This window comes from Schistocerca gregaria, chromosome 6 (genome assembly GCF_023897955.1).
Source record: "Schistocerca gregaria isolate iqSchGreg1 chromosome 6, iqSchGreg1.2, whole genome shotgun sequence".
NCBI lineage: Eukaryota > Metazoa > Arthropoda > Insecta > Orthoptera > Acrididae > Schistocerca > Schistocerca gregaria.
The window spans coordinates 300,854,040-300,875,173 of NC_064925.1; the positions used below are offsets into that span (position 1 = coordinate 300,854,040).

At 39.2% G+C, this 21,134-nt stretch overlaps 1 protein-coding gene across 2 annotated transcripts in view; it reads left to right on the forward strand.

The window, feature by feature from the left end:
- Positions 1–21,134, forward strand: part of LOC126278393 (protein borderless) — a 470,529-nt gene that overhangs the window by 416,590 nt on the left and 32,805 nt on the right. For both annotated transcript variants that reach the window (XM_049978493.1, XM_049978492.1), the window contains one exon: positions 6,558–6,593. In XM_049978493.1, the coding sequence (XP_049834450.1) occupies positions 6,558–6,593 (36 nt within the window). The remainder of the gene's footprint in view (positions 1–6,557; positions 6,594–21,134) is intronic.

The following is a 21,134-nucleotide window of genomic DNA, read 5'->3' on the forward strand; positions in this document are numbered from 1 at the left end:
CATCACTCTTCAGACTTGCCTGATGCGACATCTACCAATCTCTCTCCTGCGTCGACTCTTCATCTCAGAGTAGCAAATGCATCATGTGCCCTCAATTATTTGTTGTATGTATTCCAATCTCTGTCTTCCCCTATATTTAATACTCTTCCAAATTCAAATCAACCTGCAATTAATAAAATATATGGAGCTAGAGTGGAACAATAACCTCCGAAATCTTCACACAAGAAACATTGACATATCAATACCTCTTTATTACTGCCAAAAGCATCTCTTTATCTCTTTATTGAGTAACTGGTACTCTCACTGCAAATGACACCGGCAGGCTGACTCGAGTGAATGCTTTTCAGAAGCTTTGTTACCTTTTTCTTCTTTTCTTTCTCATTCGCACAACCAATGAAAAATTCCAGATATCATCTCCAACTGTGTATTATTCGGAATTTGGAGAGGGTATTACCTTTAGCAGACAATACGTTTTGAGATGACAGTCTCCTTTCATTTCAGACCGCAATTAAGAATCCAAGAGGCATGAGGTGCATACTGCTGAATAGTGCAGTACCAGTTTCCTTTAACGCTAATGCCCGCATTACATAGTGATGAGCATTCTGCCTGCAATCCGTCATTAGTTGTCACACTGGTGGAGGTATATCACGCGGGTGTGAAGTGCCGCTGATTTTTGAAAAGCTGACCAGAGCGTTCGTCGCCCCTCATCCTTGTCAAGCATAACGCATCAAGTATGCAACATCAAAATTCCATTTTTTCTAGGTCCCGGAATAAACTAAACTCACTGTGCCTTATTCTGTGATGTACTTTACGTCATGCACGTGCTGTGCATCATTTGGTTTCATTTCTGTCTATTCCCAGCCAGTAGGTATCAGTATCTGCTTGAAGTAAGCTGTTTATCACAATGTGAGCACGAACTCGAGAAACAGTTGATTGTTGTTTTCCTACATGTTTAAACTTGTGGACTACATGGCCATTAATGGTTGTTGTTGGATAACGCAACCAGAGAATGCTTTATTCCAAAGCTATAACCATTTACGGGCTACCATGTCCATCTTCAGATGGATAACATTTCCAATTACATTGACATTTTAGCCGGCTGCACGCCGTCTGCTCCTACGTTCTGCAACAGTATTTGAATATTTAGAGCCACGTTCTACGTTGTTTCATTAATAAAAAGATGCTCGTAGGCCTGCATTTATTTGGATGTAAGGAGAAAGAGTTTTATTCACTTGCATATGTTCGAGTGGATGGCAGATACTTTTGTTGTGATCGTTATGCTATATAGCTAACAGCACACACATTCTAAGTAAATATTTGTGGCACTCTTCACAATATCACAATATTCTAGAGTGCCATGCATGTGCTTTGCATTCGGTGATTTTGTTTACAGTCCAAAGAGTATCCATTAAGTAGAGGTAGAAAGATTCATACTTCCCCCATCCATTAAGCAGAGATTTTAAGGTTTCATCGATTTCCCATTGATAAAAGATGTAAACTAAGCAAACATGTGTGGGATGTTCAACACTGAACAAGTTAAAAACAGGAAAATGCTTGTATTCTAATATAGAAATTATTATTAAAGGGTAAGGAAGAAATTGTTTTCATGTTTCTTAATGACTCGTACGGTAGTAGAAATTTTAACGGAATATCATAAACCCATTAGATTAAAATTATGAATTACATAAATACATATACAAAGAGTTATATTACAGAACTGCAGAGGATCATTACATTTTATAAGTTACTTGAGGGACATAAAAGTAAAAAGCTGGATTGTGGGGTGAAGGCAACACAGACAATAAGTAAACAGGTTTCATAATTTTGACGTGACATCGTAAAAAGGTTGTTTAAAACAGAAATTTTACAAGTTACATTGTAAAAGGTTTTTAGGAAGCGTTAAAAATTTGAAAACATTCTTATCAGGCTACTCTGAGTGTGTTGATTTTGGTGTGTTCATAATATATAGTTAAAATTTCCGCTGCCGTTTGATAAAAGAATATGAAAAGAACTCGTCCTATAGATCTTAAATAATGAGTTCACTCTTAGAATACAACCAGTTTTCCATTATTAATATGCTGAATTTTACACATCCCACGCATCTTCTTTGTTAAGTTTATGTCTGTGATCTACGGGGAATGATTGACATCTTTATATCTTCTCACAATGGATATTCTTTGCATTGTAAACTAAATCATCAAATGCAAAGCACATGTATAGCACTCCACCTAACATTAAGAAAATTATAAAGTGGGCCATAGTGATTTATTTAGAATGTGGATAACCATAACTACCACAACAAAACTAATCGCCACCCACTGAAACACATATAAGTACGTCAAACGATTATAAGTTACATCTAAATAAATGCATCCACATCGGCGTGTTTTTCTTAATGAAACATCCTATAAAATGGAGCTAAATATTTAAACATTTGGTGTGCAGCGCAGGAGCAGACGACATGCTGCCAAAGAAAGCAACAATGCATTTGGAAATGTTAGCCGTCTGAAGATGGGCACGGTAGTTCGAAACGGGCTCTAGTACAGAAATAAAGAATTTTAAAAATATTTGTGGCTGTTTGCGTTATTCACCAAAATTTCTGTTTGTTTGTAGTAGCTTTTATATTTTTAGAATACGCTGAAATTCGATGGTATACTCTACTCTGTCGAATAAGTAATTGTTTAGTTAATACCAATATAGCGATACTTTTTTCGGTATATTACTGCGTCCACATACAGCAGCAACCTATACTTTCACATTCAAGTATCACTAATTTCATATTTTTCACGTGTTTGACATTAAGTTTTCTGAATATTGCACATATTATAGTTATTTTCTAACATATTAGCATTCACTTCGTACAAGTTCTAAAATTTTGGTGAAGCACGCCACTTCTTTAAATTTAGTATTTTAGTCTTATTTTACACCAGAACAATCCATTGACCACTAAAAGAGACTTTTCATTCCTAAAAATGTATGCTCAGTACCGAAGTTATGCCTTTGACCCCAGTATCCCCTAGAAACAGATCAGTTTACGGATATATTTCAAAGCTTTTCTCACAAACTATGCCTCACAAAACTCTATAGAACTTAACAGTGTTTTGACTTTACGTCTACTCGACTGACAAAGAGCCAAAATAGACTTCTTAGCGAATTCGCTCATAGACGGAAACACATACGAACGGTTCACCTTCTCTTCGCAATAAATGGTATACAGGATCTTATAAATCTGTACGATATACGCTTTCCATGTCCATGGTTTTCGAGATGAAATGTTTTAACATGACCAGACGTCTAAAAATTTCCGTTCTCAAAATACACATCTGAAAAACCTCTCAACTAGCGATGTTGTTTTCAGTGTCCTATGCCATGTCTACTGCCACTAACATATCTCACTTAAGTCTACTGTTTCCTATGAGGATTAATCAAATTATTAGCGTGCGGAGCACTATTCGAAACTATGGAGATCCTACGTGTTTTATCAGCACACATAATGGATCTATGAAAGTGTTAAATTACTTTTCTGGTGACGTAACAACACTTGTCTCGCTGTTGAAAGATAAAATTTAGAATAATTATTCCCACACATATGTTTTTATTATTTCGTAAAACTACAGTAGCATTTTAGCTACCGCACGTACAGATATGTCGTCCAATCGCGTTGATATTCGTGGTCTAAGTTCAAAGTTGCATTCTGTTAGTTAGACAGGGTTTTCATTTTAACTGAAGACATTCAAATGTTCGAAAACTACACAACGGATCAAAAAAATTTATGATTCCAATTTTCTCGGAGGGGACATACATACCACACTCGATCCCCCACCCCACACCGTGCGTGGGTGGCAGGGGACAACTTTGAAAACTTCAATGGGAACCCCAGTTTTCTATTGCAAATTACGATTCTGCGGCAAAATCTACAAACGTTTTGACTGAGGCATTTTATTTGTTTCGCCACTGACGGCACTGTAATGGGAGGAATAGAAATGGGCACACAATCGTAATTTACGACATACTACTCAAGGTCTCTGGAATATCCAATGGCGCGTGGGACACCACCTCAGTGCTGTGAGCGTAGAGCAGGTCAGTATTTCAGAACTTGTAATTGGAAGCCCTGTTCGCAACGTTGTAGCCCTCCGACATATCGAACTCCACGAGTCACAATGATCGTCGCTCGCATCGAACGCTACTCTACTTTTCCAATTAGAGTAAGCGTGCAAAAGTAGTACCACCAACTTAAATACACTTAGTGATCCGCATTTCAAATGACCGTGCACCGGACAGAAGCATATCTGCGGGAATGTCAGCACTGGCGTTTCTGATGCGATCGATCAAGCCTTCGCGGCCTGTTGTCAATTTCTGGTACACCTTATCTTCTACATATCCCAGCAGAAAGAAATCTGGCGACGTCGAGTCGCCGACATAGCGAGCCAATTAATAGGGCCACCTCTGTCAATCCACCAACCAATGTAAACACCTTCCGTGCTACAGTTGCGTAATGCGCTGAGCAACCGTCATGCTGAAACTAGATGCGTTTCCAAACATCCAGGGCAACATCCTGCAGTAGTACCGGTAGTTCCTGTTCCAGAAACGTTCAATGTTTGCTTCCATTCAACGTGCCGTCGATAAAATACGGTCCAGTGAGTTTGATCCCCGTGATGCCCCACGATACGTCGACCGACCAAGGACGTTAACGGTCAGCTTGCCGTAATCAGTGGGAATTGTCTGCATTCCAATACTGCATGTTACTCTGGTTAACACTACCATAGTTTGTGAATGTAGACTTTTCGGAAAACAGTACTTCGGAAAAGATCAAGGGGGTCGTTTGCATTTTTTGATGTGCCCATTCACAAAACACTACCCGTTTATGGAAATCGGCACCATGGAGTTCTTGACGCAGTGACACGTCGTATGGATGATGCTTATGACGATGCGTTATTGCGACAGTACTTCCTACGGAAATACCAGAATCGCGGTGTAATTTCCGGCAACTTATCCATCGTTGTGGTGCACTGCCGCTAATACAGCTATTTCATTAGCTTCTCCTGTTACATGTGTGCTTCGTTTTCTTTTGCTGGTCTGTACGCTGCCATCAGACATGAAGATGTTCACAACCTTTTGAAAGAACGAACGAGACAGTTTTCTCTGGAAAACGCTCGGCATATGAGGCAACAGTATCCGCAACTATTCGTCGTCCACTTGCACGTCTGCTCTCCAAATGGTAGTTGGGTGTGCAGGCGATAAACACTGAACAAATATTCTAATGATTAGAGCCGCTCTCTGTTCTACGTCTGCACGGTAGGTGACCTCCGATCGCAGTTTACTGCCTATTGCGATACATCGTAATTCGCTATACGGCCAGGGTGACTCGTCGAGTAGTCACCTGTTCAGAATGTCGGAGGAACACAGCGTCGCGAATGGGGTTTTCAATGAAGTTACGAAACACTGGCCTGTCCTACACCCGCATCGTGGAGGTGGAGTCCTGCCTGACATCGGATATTCAACGGCCATTGAGTAGCACGCGTAAATTACGGTTGTGGACCCATTTCTGTTCCTCCGATTACTGCTCCTTCTCTGGCGAAACGAAGGAAACGCTATAGACAAAACGTATGTATATTTTGCTATCTGAAATAAAAAACGGGGATTCCCAATGAAGATCTCAAAGCTGCTCCTCACCGACCACACACTGAGTGGAGAGGCGGGTCGAGAGTGGTGTCGTTGCATGGCCTTCTCCAAGACAAACAAAATGGAAAATATATTTTTTTAAATCTGATTTGTTGTTTCCATGATATTGCAATGTCTTCGGTTAAAATGAACACCATGAACACCTTGAATAGGGGACAGAAGCGTTTTTGTTTGTTACGTCAAATTAAGCAGTATAAAGCGGTGCGAGCTGAGTAACCGATCTGTCAGAATGCGACTTATCCCAATCTAAAAACCTCCGACCAGTCATTTTCTCGCAGAGTAACAGTTTAGGACTCCTGTTACATTTGGAGCTCTCAACCAACTTACATTTCCAATCCGACACCATTGGAAGAATCCTTACATAGGAAGTGTGTTATAGTAAGTCGGGTTGCTTCTATAAAAAATTTCTTTTGAGCGAAAGAAAAAAAAAGATATATTTAGAAGTTTTAATTGCACCCTAGTAACATAAAATGTCAATAAAATGTTCTTAAAATCAAACAACCTAGAGTTAAACTATTGTTTATGTCATCAGTCATTACATCATAAGAAATCACAAATTATTTTCTTACCACAAATGCTTTGAACTAACAAGCTCTTCCAAAAATTCTCTGTAAGTGCTGTTGCGTAAAGTTGCCAGATTAATATCACCTTAGTAGGATACAAATAGGATATACCTAAACGACATCAAGTTTTTACCAACAAAATCAAACACTAATCGCTGGAAAAGACGAAATGTCAATGCAGATATTTCGATGAAATTTGTTTGAAATAAACTGAGTACGTATATTCAGAGTTGAAGGCAATATTGTTACATATTTTACCAGTGCAGTAGCATAAGGTGTTTCTGGGACTGACATACTGATCGTATTTTTTAGGTAGTCCTGTCCACAACAGTTCGGCACAAGAACTGGGTAAGTAATGATGAATGTAAGTACTACAAATACATTCAGTTTTATCTTCTTTCGATGGCAGATTATGTAAATGAAATAACTTTCAAAAAAGGTCTTAATGGTACTGAATGATCTGATGAAATGTTTACGCTGTGAAGTCACTACACAGGATGCGTTAAATCGGACAACACAAATCCTTCAATGGAAATTGCAAATGCGAAAAAGAGTGAGACATATACGTTACTGCCTAGAAACGTGTCTGGATCGATGTTTCTGCATTAAACAATACGAGTATCGACTGTGTACTCCCTGCGCGCGCTTTAAGAGTGAATCCGTCTCTATTTTCTGCAGGAAATGGTGTGGGAAGAGAAGAAGTTACAGTCGCTCTGTTGCAGTACGTTAACCGTTAAAGATGAGTCGGTCCGTTCCAGTATTTTAACCTTTAAATTTGGATGCTAAGCAAGTGAGACTTGCTGTATTTCTAGTTGACTTACAGAACGATTATTTTTCGAAAAAGCTATTATAATACAGAGGGACATTTTCGGAAAATTATTTTCTGGGACTGGGTTTGCACCTGTCTCTTAACATAAGCAAATACATTGAAATGTGTAGGAACACAACAAATACCTGTATAACGGGACGTCGTTGTTGGTGTGTCGAACGATCTATACTTGATAATGAGGTATTGAGCATTAAACATAATATGGTATTAACTTAGCCAGAATGTCATTTAACTGTATAATTCCGTGATTCATGATAAAAAACGGAGATCTTAACTGGGTTCAAATCATGTTTATATGGTTGGACCGTTTTCACATAACAATTCACGGCAATATTACCGCCATAAAAAGGAAATCTCATCGTCATGCATATCAAAAAACAGTATTTGATCTGAAGAATATAAATCACGTCTTACGTTTTATATAGAAAGCATGCGCAGAAAGTAATCGGTCTTTTCGTACTGAAGTTTTAATTGATTAATACTGTGTTGCTTGATGCTTTCCCGACAGACTGGCTGTAAATATGGTTCTCGCCAGAACGAAGTGGCTTGCTTAGAACTTTGGTCCATAGAGCACGAACCATATCGGACTCTGACAGCTTATGTGATGAGCTATGCTTCCTTCTTACAGTATTTTTAGAGAATGGATATTCTGAAAGGGACCCGTGGCGTGCTAGAGAAAGCTAGGAGCTGGAAAAAAGTAAAGAACAAAGAGCAATGGTCGTTTACCCATACATCGGCGGTATTTCTTCGAAAATAAGATTATTGAAGAAACATAAAGTTAAATGCGTCTTTCTTCCACCAATGAATCACAAAACTCTTTTATGCTCAGTGAAAGATGATCTTCGTTTAACGGGACATTATTATGTCCTATGCCGCCAATGTTAAATTATCGAATTTTGTGACCCATTATCTTAGAAACCTTTTAAGACACCAACTTACAATTTACAATTTTCCATAATTATTGAATGCACCTTTCGAAATACACTGAACTAGAATTATTACTAAAATTCTATTGTGGGGCATGTTATCTTTTTTTCGGCAGAATTTTGTAAATAAATGATCATAAAAACAAAACAACTCAGGATATTTTAAGTATTCTAGTTCCATATATGTTGAGTCTCACACGTGGTATGTTGTGAAAATTCATGTCTCTACCATCTGTACGTTTTTAGAAAACGGGTCATTTATTGGAAAAAATTTTGTTCAGAGATATTGAGGTTTAAAGCTTTTTCGTTATAAATTCTTACTTACATTTCTGCGTCTTTTTTGCACTGGAATCGCCCTGGCCCATAGTCTGTGTCTTCTTTAGTGTCACAACAACCCAGTTCTTGGCTTCTTCCTTTCTTTCTTGCTTCTTTTGTTATTTGCTGACCAGCTAACTCTGCTTCACGTACACGAAGCTCATCCAGTTACCGCTGTCCTTTAGCTGTGTTCTGTCCAAATCTTACCCCTAACATCTCAAGAACCACAAGTCTTTCGTAATTTCCACCATTGAAAGCTATTACAGCATCAGACGCTCCTATTTTTAGAGTCATAAGGCCAACAAATACATTTTTAGCATACGGCAGCACACAACATTATTGAAGGACTCATTTGGGTCTTCCCATGTAAACACTTCTTTAGTAGCTCAAGATTTGCCAAATCTCTGTAAATAGGTTTGAATGCCTCCATTACTACCAAAGTAAGAGAATGTTTATGTGTAAATTCATGCAGGATGACAGTGAATTCAGCATGCCTATATTTACGCAAAGTGTTTTGTGGAGGTGGACACAAAGCATGATATGGCTTTTCACTGGTTGATATTCGATGAAAGAAAGTGCTCCACACAGCTCTTTTCATCTTCTCTAAATTGTCACAGTTATCTCTGATGGCCTTCCCATAATATTTATAACAAGCAACAGAAGTTATCTTACTACAAAAATAGCCAATAATCACACTATTTTCAATGAAATAATATTAATAAAAAGCAACAGAAGTTATCTTACTACCAAAATAGTCCATAATCACACTATTTTCAATGAAAACTAATATCAGAAACAAAGGACTGATTTGTTTATTCGTAATGCCAACTTCTGAGACTTAGCAGTGACACAAAACAAAGCAATTCAAAGCGTTCTAGACTGTGTAGTTCCCTAGATATGACTGCTCAACTCTGGCAGTATATATGTAGCCACGAAATTTGACAGTCACACGTCAACATTCAAAATATGATTTGAAGATCTCACAATTGTCTGATTTCAATGTATTGTACACCACAATGTTCAGGAAAGTCCAAAGTACGTTATGGAGTAGGAAACAGAAAATGTCTAATTGCAGTGTATTTCACGGATAATGTCCCCTTAAGAAGGCCAGCTCTGTAGCTGGGGGCTATACATTGGATAAACTTGTACCGTAGAGGAGAGATGTGTCGAACATCGATGACACATACATCTGGACCATCGAGACACACACGTCTGAGATATTGTTATTAAAGAAGTAGTGGAGATTTGCACATCGACTAATTTGCTTGGCACAGGATACCAACTCAGCATGGCGTGGGATCCACCGCTGGCCGTGTTGAAATCACAGCGAACACAAAGAAGAACTGTTGGTCATACAAGGGATGACGCTGCGATGGTGACAGATATTTGGTGGACAGCGTCGAGGACGGGCACTCGCCAGCGCAGACTTGTATTCCAGCACGAGGCTTCCGACAGAGAACGTTGGGGCAGCCTACGGCAGCGCACCGTATGACTGACAGCCTCAGCGCGTGTGTTCATCGTCCGACAGGTGGCGCAGATGTATCTCTCACCACTGGTCAGGATATCTGGGCTATTGGTTACCGAAATCTGCGCAGTATTTGTTCTGAATGTCAAAAGTAGGAAGCGTCGACCACAGCTTGAACAGCTTCTTCGCCGTACCTGAAGATGTCGGTTAGCTGCGCCGACAAAATATTGTGAAGTTTTCTCAACGACATTCGACATTTTACCCGAGAACCATATTTACATGATTAATACTATATAAAATATTGCTTTTTATTCGAAACTAGTTGTTTGGTTCGAAGTATTTTACCCTCCTACTTCGATTCAGATAGCTCAAGTACTTCGAAAGACGTTTTAAAAGAAACGTGTAAAATCAAACGTTGCAGGGTTTTCATTTCAGGTTTGGAAAGAATTGTTGACGGTAGCTGCACGCGCCAGACATATAACTTCACAGTGAATAACTGACATGTGAAAAAGATTCATAACAAAACTTCATGGCAGATTGAAACTATATGCCGGACCGGAACTCGAATGCAGGACCTTTGCCTTTCGTGGGCAAGTGTTCTATTAATTTGAGCTACCCAACGGTGACTCATTACATCGCCAGTAAGTCGTCACGTACGTTCCACACTCCAAAGATTGAAAAATTCGTTCAGTGTTAATAACTCTTGCCTGATGTTATTGAATCTGTACGTTGAGCAGACAGTAAAGGAAACCAAGGATAAAAATAGGAAGGGAATTAAAATTGTGTGAGAAGAAATGAAAACTTTGCAGTTTAGCGATAGCACTGTAATTTTGTCAGGGAGGAGAAAGGACTTGGAAGAGCAGTTTAACGGAATGGATAGTGTCTTGAAAAGAGTAATTTGTTAACATCTAATATAAATGTAGGTGTTCTCAAACCTTTCCTGAAGAAATTTGTTTACAATGTAGCCTCTGATGGAAGTCAGATGTGGATACGAAGCAGTTCAAACACGAAGAGAAATGAAGCTTTTTGAAATATGATGCTACAGAAAAATGCTGAAAATAAAATGGGTAACGAGGAGGTACTGAATAGCAGTGCAGAAGAAAGGAACTGATGGAACAGTTTGAATAAAGAAAAGGAGTGAACTGACAGGACACCTCCTGAGGCATCAACGAATCTTCAGTTAGGTAATTGCTAGTTGTTATAATCGTAGAGGATGAATACAATAAGCAAAACAGTAAGCAGGGTCATGAGGATGTAGGCTGCAGTAGTTATGCAGAGATTAGAGGCTTACACAGAAGAGACTAGTGTAGAGAGCATCGAAATGGCCTACGAACTGAAGGCCACAGCAACAACATCATGACAACCGTGGCATTGTGCCACTGGGAGGCTTCAGTGATACTCGCCTGCTCCGCAGATGCGCTGCTTCCTGGCGCCAGACGCGCGTAGTGGCGCCAGCCAGATCGTAAACATGTCAACTCAAGCAAGTACTGGCGCCTCGCATCCTCCCTTCTGCGACCTCGCTCTGTCCTCGACCTGCCTACCTGATTTCAAAAATTCATCCGAGGTCCTTCCCTGGGAAGAGCGCGATGTAACACTCGTTACCTTACCGCCAGAATTATTAAGATCCTAACAACGAGAAAACAGCGGCAACAGGTATGTAATATGTATGAAACAAGCAAAATATCTTCGGACTTACAGATGCCTATAACAGTCCCAACAAAGAAGAAGGTAGATCTTGACAGCTTTAATATGGAAGCATGATTGCATAAGACCAACAACAATTACGTTCCTGGAAGGAATGCCGTTCCAGTAGTCATGACAAGGTCTGTGGTAGAAAAAATTATCTTTAAAAAGTGTTTTACTCTGACACAATCGCACAAAATTTCGAATTTAAATAACTTTTTCTGGCCATCACCAGCCATTGTCAGAGCTACATGAGAGCAAATGCAATGAAAATAAGTGAAATGAAGCTTTACAGTTTCCAAAGAAATTAAAGAATATAAAACACAAGAGAAAGAAGTAGTTCTCTCACAGTCGTATTGCCAGAAACACTTTATAAGTAAATAAATGAGCACAGTAATGTGTTGTTGTTGTGTTGGTCTGGATTGATGCAGCTGTCTATGCTACTCTATCCTGTGAAAGCTTCTTGATCTTCCAGTACCTATTGCAGCCTACATCCTTCTGAATCTGCTTAGTGTATTCATCTCTTGATCTCCTTTTTACGATTTTTAACATCCACGCCACCGTCCAGTACCAAATTGGTGATACCTTGATGCAAGGCAATGAATGAGCACTGAATTGTTCTTGTTGTTGTTGTTTTCTTCAGTCCTGAGACTGGATTGATGCAGCTCTCCATGCTACTCTATACTGTGCAAGCTTCTTCATCTCCCAGTACCAACTGCAGCCTACATCCTTCTGAATCTGCTTAGTGTATTCATCTCGTGGTCTCCCTCTACGATTTTTACATTCCACGCTACCCTCCAGTACCAAACTGGTGATCCCTTGATGCCTCAGAACATGTCCTACCAACCGATCCCTTCCTCTAGTCAAGTTGTGCCACAAACTCCTCTTCTCCCCAATTCTATTCAGTACCTCCTCATTAGTTATGTGATCTACCCATCTAATCTTCAGCATTCTTTTGTAACACCACATTTCGAAAGCTTCTATTCTCTTCTTGTCCAAACTATTTATGGTCCATGTTTCACTTCCATACAAGGCTACACTCCATACAAATACTTTCAGAAACGACTTCCTGACACTTAAGTCTATACTCGATGTTAACAAATTTCTCTTCTTCAGTAACGCTTTCCTTGCCATTGCCAGTCTACATTTTATATCTACTTCGACCTTCATCAGTTATTTTGCTCCCCAAATAGCCAAACTCCTTTACTACTGTAAGTGTCTCATTTGATAATCTAATTCCCTCAGCATCACGCGATTCATCACGACTACATTCTATTATCCTCGTTTTCCTTATGTTGACATTCATCTTATACCCTCCTTTCAAGACACTGTCCATTCCATTCAACTGCTCTTGAAAGTCCTTTGGTATCTCTGACAGAATTACAATGTCATCGGCAAACCTCAAAGTTTTGATTCCTTCTCTATGGATTTTAATACGTACTCCGAACTTTTCTTTTGTTTCCTTTACTGCTTCCTCAATATACAGATTGAACAGCATCGGGGAAAGGCTACAACCCTGTCTCACTCCCTTCCCAACCACTGCTTCCCTTTCATGTCACTCGACTCTTATAACTGCCTTCTTGTTTCAGTACAAATTGTAAATAGCCTTTCGCTCTCTGTATTTTACCCCTGCCACCTTCAGAATTTGAAAAAGTGTATTCCAGTCAACATTGTCAAAAGATTTCTCTAAATCTACAAATGCTAGAAACGTAGGTTTCCCTTTCCTTAATCTTTCTTCTAAGATACGTCGTAAGGTCAGTATTGCCTCGTGTGTTCCAACATTTTTACGGAATCTAAACTGATCTTCCCCGAGGTCAGCTTCTACCAGTTTTTCCATTCGTCTTTAAAAAATTCGGGTTAGTATTTTGCAGCTGTGACTTATTAAACTGATAGTTCGGTAATTTTCACATCTGTGAACACCTGCTTTCTTTGGGATTGGAATTATTATATTCTTCTTGAAGTCTGAGGGAATTTCGCATGATCTATACATCTTGCTCACCAAATGGTAGAGTTTTCTTAGGCCTGGTTCTCCCAAGGCTGTCAGTAGTTCTAATGGAAAGTTGTCTACTCCCGGGGCCTTGCTTCGACATAGGTCTTTCAGTGCTCCGTCAAACTATTCACGCAGTATCATATCTACCATTTCATCTTCATCTAGCTCCTCTTCCATTTCCATAATATTGTCCTTAAGAACATCGCCGCTGTATAGACCCTCTATATACTCCTTCCACCTTTCTGCTTTCCCTTGTTTGTTTAGAACTGGGTTTCCAACTGAGCTCTTGATATTCATGCATGTGGTTCTCTTTTCTCCAAAGGTCTCTTTATTTTTGCTGTAGGCAGTATCTGTCTTACCCTTCGTGAGATAAGCCTCTACATCCTTACATTTGTCCTCTTCCCTGCTTAGCCATTTTGCACCTCCTGTCGATCTCATTTTTGAGATGTTTGTATTCCTTTTTGCCTGCTTCACTTACTGTATTTTTGTATTTTCTGCTTTCATCAGTTAAATTCAGTATCTCTTCTGATACCCAAAGATTTCTACTAGCCGTCGTCACTGTATTGTGTATAAAGGCTAAATCCTGGCGACCATGTACCTAACTATTCATGTGTGCTCTTGCAAATAGATTTGATGTACTTGAAACCAATTAAAAACTACACGCACTGGTGTTTTTAGTAAAGATAACAAACAAAATTGTATAAACAATGTATAAATTTTATCGTATTTTAATTACGAGTAATTACATATAAAAGTTAATTTCCTGGTTTGCGTGTACCTATTCATGCACCTTTGATGCATTTAACATTATTATATATATTATTATATATATTTAAAATTATTATAAATGAAAAGTATCAGATTTATGACGGCCTCGTAAGATGAAAACCAGTTGAGATAATAAGTTAATCCTGTAGAACGCATACAATATTTGGTTTTCATTTATACTTATGAATTTGTTCTACCAAGAAGCTATGAAAGAATTGGTTAACATATTTGACACTCATCAAAAGTGCACATTAATGTTTTTAGTGAAAATAATCTTTAAAATTTTATTAAAAAAGTGTGGTATTAGTTACTATGTTTTAATTACAAGGAAATTATGTATTGACTACACGGAAATTACTTTTAAAAATCAAATTTTAAAATCATTTAAAATTTCAAACAGTAAGTATTGAATAAAGAGAATCTTTTTACTTGATTAATGTGATTAGAGATCTGAAGGAGTATCCGCAATACCATACTGTATGGTTGATTCATCCCACATGACACCTCATTTTTATTATATGTCTGTAAACATTAATATTAAAAGAAAACATCGGACGTGCGCTGGGACTCCAGTGATTTGGCTGGTTAAGTGAAACAACATTTTCATTTCATTTCACTCTTGTAGAGGAGGAAGTAGTCGGTGATGGCCGAAACATGTAATATGTTTTTGTAATTTTGTGTGATTGTACCAGAAAATAAAACACTTTAACGTGAATTATCTAAAAAGTACGGACTTCTGGCAGAAACCGGCTTTGGGGACCATAAACATGTATCAAGGAGAAACATAGCGAAAGCCATTAGATACTGATCCTGCTACTTACCTGGAAAATAGATTGAAGGAAGACAAGAATTTATCGTGTAGCTTTTCATAATGTTGACTGTAAATGAACTTTTAGGATTTCTGAATTTATCATGTCCAAAACAAGGAGCTGCTTCTTTTTTGCTGGGCTACATCTAACCACAAACTAATATGTTTTACATCCTGACTGCGATGACTGCCTCACCCCATAAAGGAGTTGAGTTCTGTAATACAAATCATTTCATAATCATGGCAAGCATCTGAATATATGCAACGAAACTGTGTAAAAAGAAGATTAGTGTTGTACTTCTTAGATACTTTTAAAGTCGTTCATAACTTAAATAACTTAAATTATTATTCACCTAAGAATGTATTAACAGACCTTGCCCAATCTGATTTAGATAGTGATCTTTCAAGACACCGCTTCCTTCTGGTGCATATTTAGTGCATATCCGTATAAAGTTGAGAGTTCACCGTTGCGGAAAGGAAAAGGAATTTCAATGAACTTTGTGCAGAGTAGAGTACATAGTTTAATGAGAAGCTAGATGTGGTCATGGAGACTAAAATAATGAATAACATAAACACATAAAAAATCATTTGAACCAGCAGTAATAAACGTAACTCGATTTCGAAGTGCTGAACTAAACAAGAAGTTGGAGCATCTCTTAAAGAACAAATGTTTATACATCCTGTACATTGTTGAGTACTAGCCTTAATTTCAATGTGTGGGTTAATAGAAATTCATCAGGGAAGCAATAATATATTTCTGGCAGAGTAATTTAGCTGCTCGACAATACCCAATACCTCCTCATTGATTATTCGATCTACCCATCAATCTTCAATATTCTTCAGTAACACCATGTTTGAAATGTCTCTATTCTGTTCTTGTCTGAACTGTTTACTGTCGACGTTAAGTTTCCGTACGAGGCTGAACTCCATACAAATACCTTCAGAGAAGCTACCTAACACCTAAATTTATGTTCGATATTTATATGACTGTTTTTCAGAAATAGTCTTCTGGCTGTTTCTGGTCTGTGTTTTATATCCTCTCTACTTTCGCCCTTGTCAGTTATTTCGCTGCCCAAATAGCGGAACTCATTGACTACTATAAGTAGGCTGTTTAAGTATTTTTTATTGGTAACGCCGCCGCTACGTAGCGCTCTGTAGGAAAAATCACTGGCTGTGCCGTGTGCAGTCTGTGGCTGGTTTGCATTGTTGTCTACCATTGTAGTGTTGGGCAGCGGCAGCTGGATGCTAACAGCGCGTAGCGTTGCGCAGTTGGAGGTGAGCCGCCAGCAATGGTAGACTTGGGGAGAGAGATGGCGGAGTTTTGAAATTTGTAAGACTGGATGTCATGAACTGTTACATATATATTATGACTATTAAGGTAAATACATTGTTTGTTCTCTATTAAAATCTTTCATTTGCTAACTATACCTATCAGTAGTTAGTGACTTCCGTAGTTTTAATCTTTTAGTTAGCTGGCAGTAGTGGCGCTCGCTGTATTGCAGTAGTTCGAGTAACGAAGATTTTTGTGAGGTAAGTGATTTGTGAAACATATAGGTTAATGTTAGTCAGGGCCATTCTCTTGTAGGGATTATTGAAAGTCAGATTGCGTTGCGCTAAAAACTATTGTGTGTCAGTTTAAGCACAGTCGTGTACAATTTTTCTAAGGGGACGTTTCATATGGACCAGTCATGTACAATTTTTCTAAGGGGACGTTACACTACTTCTAGTGTTTCATTTCCTAAATTTACTCCCTTAGCTTCGTCTGATTTAACTGGACTACATTGTATTACCGTCATTTAACTTCTTCTTAAATTTTCCTTCAAATCTCATTTCAAGTTATTATCCATTTTGTACAACTGTTCTAGCATGACCATTGCCGTCTTCAGCAGAATTACAATGTCATCAACAAATAGCAGAGTATTTATTTCTTTCAAACATTAATACCCTTAGAAAATTTCTTAATGGTTTTCTTTGCTGCTGCCTCAGTGTACAGACTGAGTACTGCTTCTCTTTCATGTCCATCGCTTCTTAAACCGAATATATCTTCCCTGTACAATCTACATTTTGTTTCTGCTACCTACAGAATTTCAAATTACCATTTCAAGAAGCATTCTACAATTATGGAAATACATCTACAACTAAATGATTACTCTGCAATTCACATTTAAGTGCTTGGCAGAGGGTTCATCGAACCACAATCATACTATCTCTCCACCATTCCACTCCCAAACAGCGCGCGGGAAAAATAAACACCTAAACCTTTCTGTTCGAGCTCTGAATTCTCTTATTTTATTTTGATGATCATTCCTACCTATGTAGGTTGGGCTCAACAAAATATTTTCGCGTTCAGAAGAGAAAGTTGGTAACTGAAATTTCGTATATAGATCTAGCCGCGACGAAAAACGTCTTTGCTTTAATGACTTCCATCCCAACTCGCGTATCATATCTGCCACACTCTCTCCCCTATTACGTGATAATACAAATCGAGCTGCAAATGCTATCAACGTAGGATTGCCTTTGTTTAACATTTTAAGGTACGTCATAGGGTCAGTGTGGCCTCGAGTTTCCTGCATTTCTTCAAATCGCTAACTGATATTCGTTTATACGACTTCTACCAGTTTTTCCATTCTTCTATAAATAACTTTCGTGAGTAACTTGCAACTATGCAGTATTAAGATTGTAGTTCATTAATCTTGACAAATGTCTCTACCTGCCTTCCCTGGAAGAGGAATTATTACATTCTTCAAGTATGGCGTCTGTAACTTGCCTCATATACAATGTGTTGCAGAGTATGTGTATCTGAGATTTACGGGTGATTGATAACATCATGGGGCACAACTTGTGAACAATGCAAATTCATCCGTAATGCTTCTAGGCGATGCCTTGCATTGTTTAACATTGGCTATGTCCCTGAGAGGCTGCGGAGTGTAACCCCTCTGCAGTGAGCTGACTGAAAAGTTGGGTACCAGCAGCGTCATTCTACCTTCCTCATCACCTTAAAAACGTTCGCAGAAATATTGGCATTTGAACATATTCGCGTTTTTTATACTGAGGAGAAGGAGATAGTGGCAGGGAAAAAGAGAAGAAGATAGTAGACCGTGGTTGTGGGACAGAAAGAGCGTAGGAGACAATGGCAGTGAGGCAGAAAGAGAGGACACAGTCGCAGGGGACCATAGTTGACAGTGACAGGACAAAGCTAAGGAAAGAGTGAGGAAGACAGTGCCAGGGGGAGAGGCAAAAAGAGACGGAGAAAGCAGAAGTGGGTGAGATCCAGTGAGCAACTACAGCGAGGACGAGAGAAACAGCGGCAGTTATGAGAGCCAGCATCAGTGGGAATGAATGAATGAGATACCTGTAGGGAGAGAGAGCAATAGGGAGGCCCTGAGAGTGAGAGGAGACAGTAGTGGTAGAACGAAGGGGCCGTGGCTGTGGCACAGCAGATAATGACAGAGAGACACAAAGAGATAATGACAACGAGTTTGGATGAATAAGTGAGAATGGGCAAGTGGCAGTGGACGAGTATGAAAGACACAGCGATTGACTGGTGGATGTCGGCGAGTTAGAGTTAGGGTACCTTGTGGGAGGGGGAGATGAGTTTCATGTTGAAAAGAGGATTTATTACTTCTCAGTCACTTTCCTGCTGCCATTGTCTCCTCTTTCAGCATAAAAGTGAGTGATATATTTTCATGGAAAATTTTTTGGAAAATTTTTAAATTTACAGAGGTGGTGGTGGTACCGCACTTATCAGCCAGAGTCTTTTAAATAGGAGCATATTCCCCTATTTTGTGTTCCGCTCAGAGCATTTTCCCGCTAGTTTTGATTTGCTTCATTATCCTTTTTCATGCCGATGCTTGGAGGAACCAGCCATGCCTCCTCATGTACTAAAACCTGAGGCTGAAACTTGCATGAAGTTAGAATATAGGGGTGGAGATGCTAGCCAGTGAAGGTTTCCTTCCTTCTGTTCTGGGAGCCGAGGGATGTGTCGTTCAACTTTCCTTTCAAACTTGTTGGCGGGACGCGATTTAAAAGCAGCGCCGAACTTAACCGCAATTCTTAAAATCGTGCTATTTGGATGGTCCTGTGGCTTGCCGTGTGGAAGGTTAGTAGCCTTCTCATCCCGGGTAGCGCAATCATCCGCCTGCTTAGCTGAGTGGTAACTTGCTTGCCCCCATGCAGTGGGCCCGGGTTCGATACCCGGACGGGTTGGAGATTTTCTCCGCTCGTGGACTGGGTGTTGTGTTGTCCTCTCATCATTACATCCTCATCACCGACACGCCAGTCGCCCAATGTGGCGTCGACTGAAATAAGACTTGCACTCGACTTCCCCAGATGGGTCCTGCCCGCAAAGAATGCTATACGATCATTTAATTTTCAACTTGTGAATAAGGAAGCGTTTAAACCTGTGGATATCAGCACCTTCACGCTGAAAAAATTACTCTCTTTATATTCAAATAATTTTTTTGCATGTGAAGCTTCTTATTTCTAGTGAAATATGGAACCGCGATTTTATTTTATTGGAGGGACTTGCATCCGTTCGTGCTGACGATGTATGTTACTTGTCGTTAGGCTTATACCGATCTTCTCTGTTTAAAAGTCTCTAAATTCAGATAGACGTGTGCCGCATTACTTCGTTTCTGTCCGCACTGGAACAGTGAGTGAGTTTGTTATTTCGTACTATGGTATGGAATAGCACGTGGTCTTCCACCAGAGTAATTTAGCTAGCAGCCATCTTACCTGGAGAGATCTCCGACCTGTCACTGTAGACTGTTTCAATATTTGGCATTAAACTAATCCAACTAAAGTTATACTACCAATGCTTGCCTTTCACTGACGAGGTAGTAGCCAACCCCTAAGCAGATCATAGTCTCTGTGTCTAAAGAGGCTTTTCCATGCTGGTCATCAAACAAATTGACTTCAGTCCCCACTTCATTAAGATTATTCAGAATCCCATTCCTTTACAGAGCAAATATATTTAAGAAGTAGCTTTCTAAGCCTTCGTGATGAAGCTAATTCTCCAGTACACGGTTATACCGGATTTTAGTGATTCCGTTGTGCTTACTTAGTTTGATCACATCTATTACAAGCATGTGATTTAAATGTTTCACAAACAGGTAAGACCTTAAGTGTGTGAGTCAACAATTATAAGTGTGATGTGGACGAAATTGAGCGTAATGATAACACGTCACTCCCCTTGTAAATAATTTAAACATCATCCACCCACTCAATAGCGGACCTACCACCTTTGATTGAATTGTCAGTGCTCATACTGGGCGCCATGATGTTGCTGTTATGCAGTCTGCCTCTCGCAGCTTTGTGTTCTGCTGACAGCCAACACTGCCGCTGATTACTCACCCTCTATAGTGCCAGACTAATACTTTATCTCTCCTTGTGCAGTCCACCTTATCATTCCCCATTTACCTACTGAATAATATTTATATTTTCTTCAAACCCCTGCCTTGAGGAGAAAATTTTGTAGATTTAAGTAAATGATGAAAATTCAGTTTGCTTAACTCCGAAGCTGAAGACTAAACATTTATTTAATTGAACACACAAACAGAAATATTATTCTCGTAAATATACCTGTGACAGAAACTTTCTTACTTAGCTTTTGATAACTGCTTCGTTAACGTTGATCACTTTACGTTATCATCCTTTTCACATATATCTGTCAATTTCTTCTCACTTTCTTCAGAGATTTACAGAATAATGTTCTTAACTTAATCACAAAATCTATGTCTCTCCGATCTCTAAAGAACCATAGTTTATCTTTTTTTATATGTTGTTGTAGTGGTGTTCAGTCCAGAGACTGGTTTGATGCAGCTCTCCATGCTACTCTATCCTTTACAAGCTTCTTCATCTCCGAGTAACTACTGCAACCCCCTCTTAGTCTCCCTCTAGGAATTTTACACTCCACTCTTCCCTCCAATACTATATAGGTGATCCCTTGATGCCTCAGAACGTGTCCTACCGATCCCTTCCTTTAGTCAGGTTGTACCACAAAATCCTCTTTTCCCCAGTTCTCTTCAGCAGCTACTCGTTAGTTACGTGGTCTACTCATTTAATCTTCAGCATTTTTCTGTAGCACCGCATTTCGAAAGCTTCTAT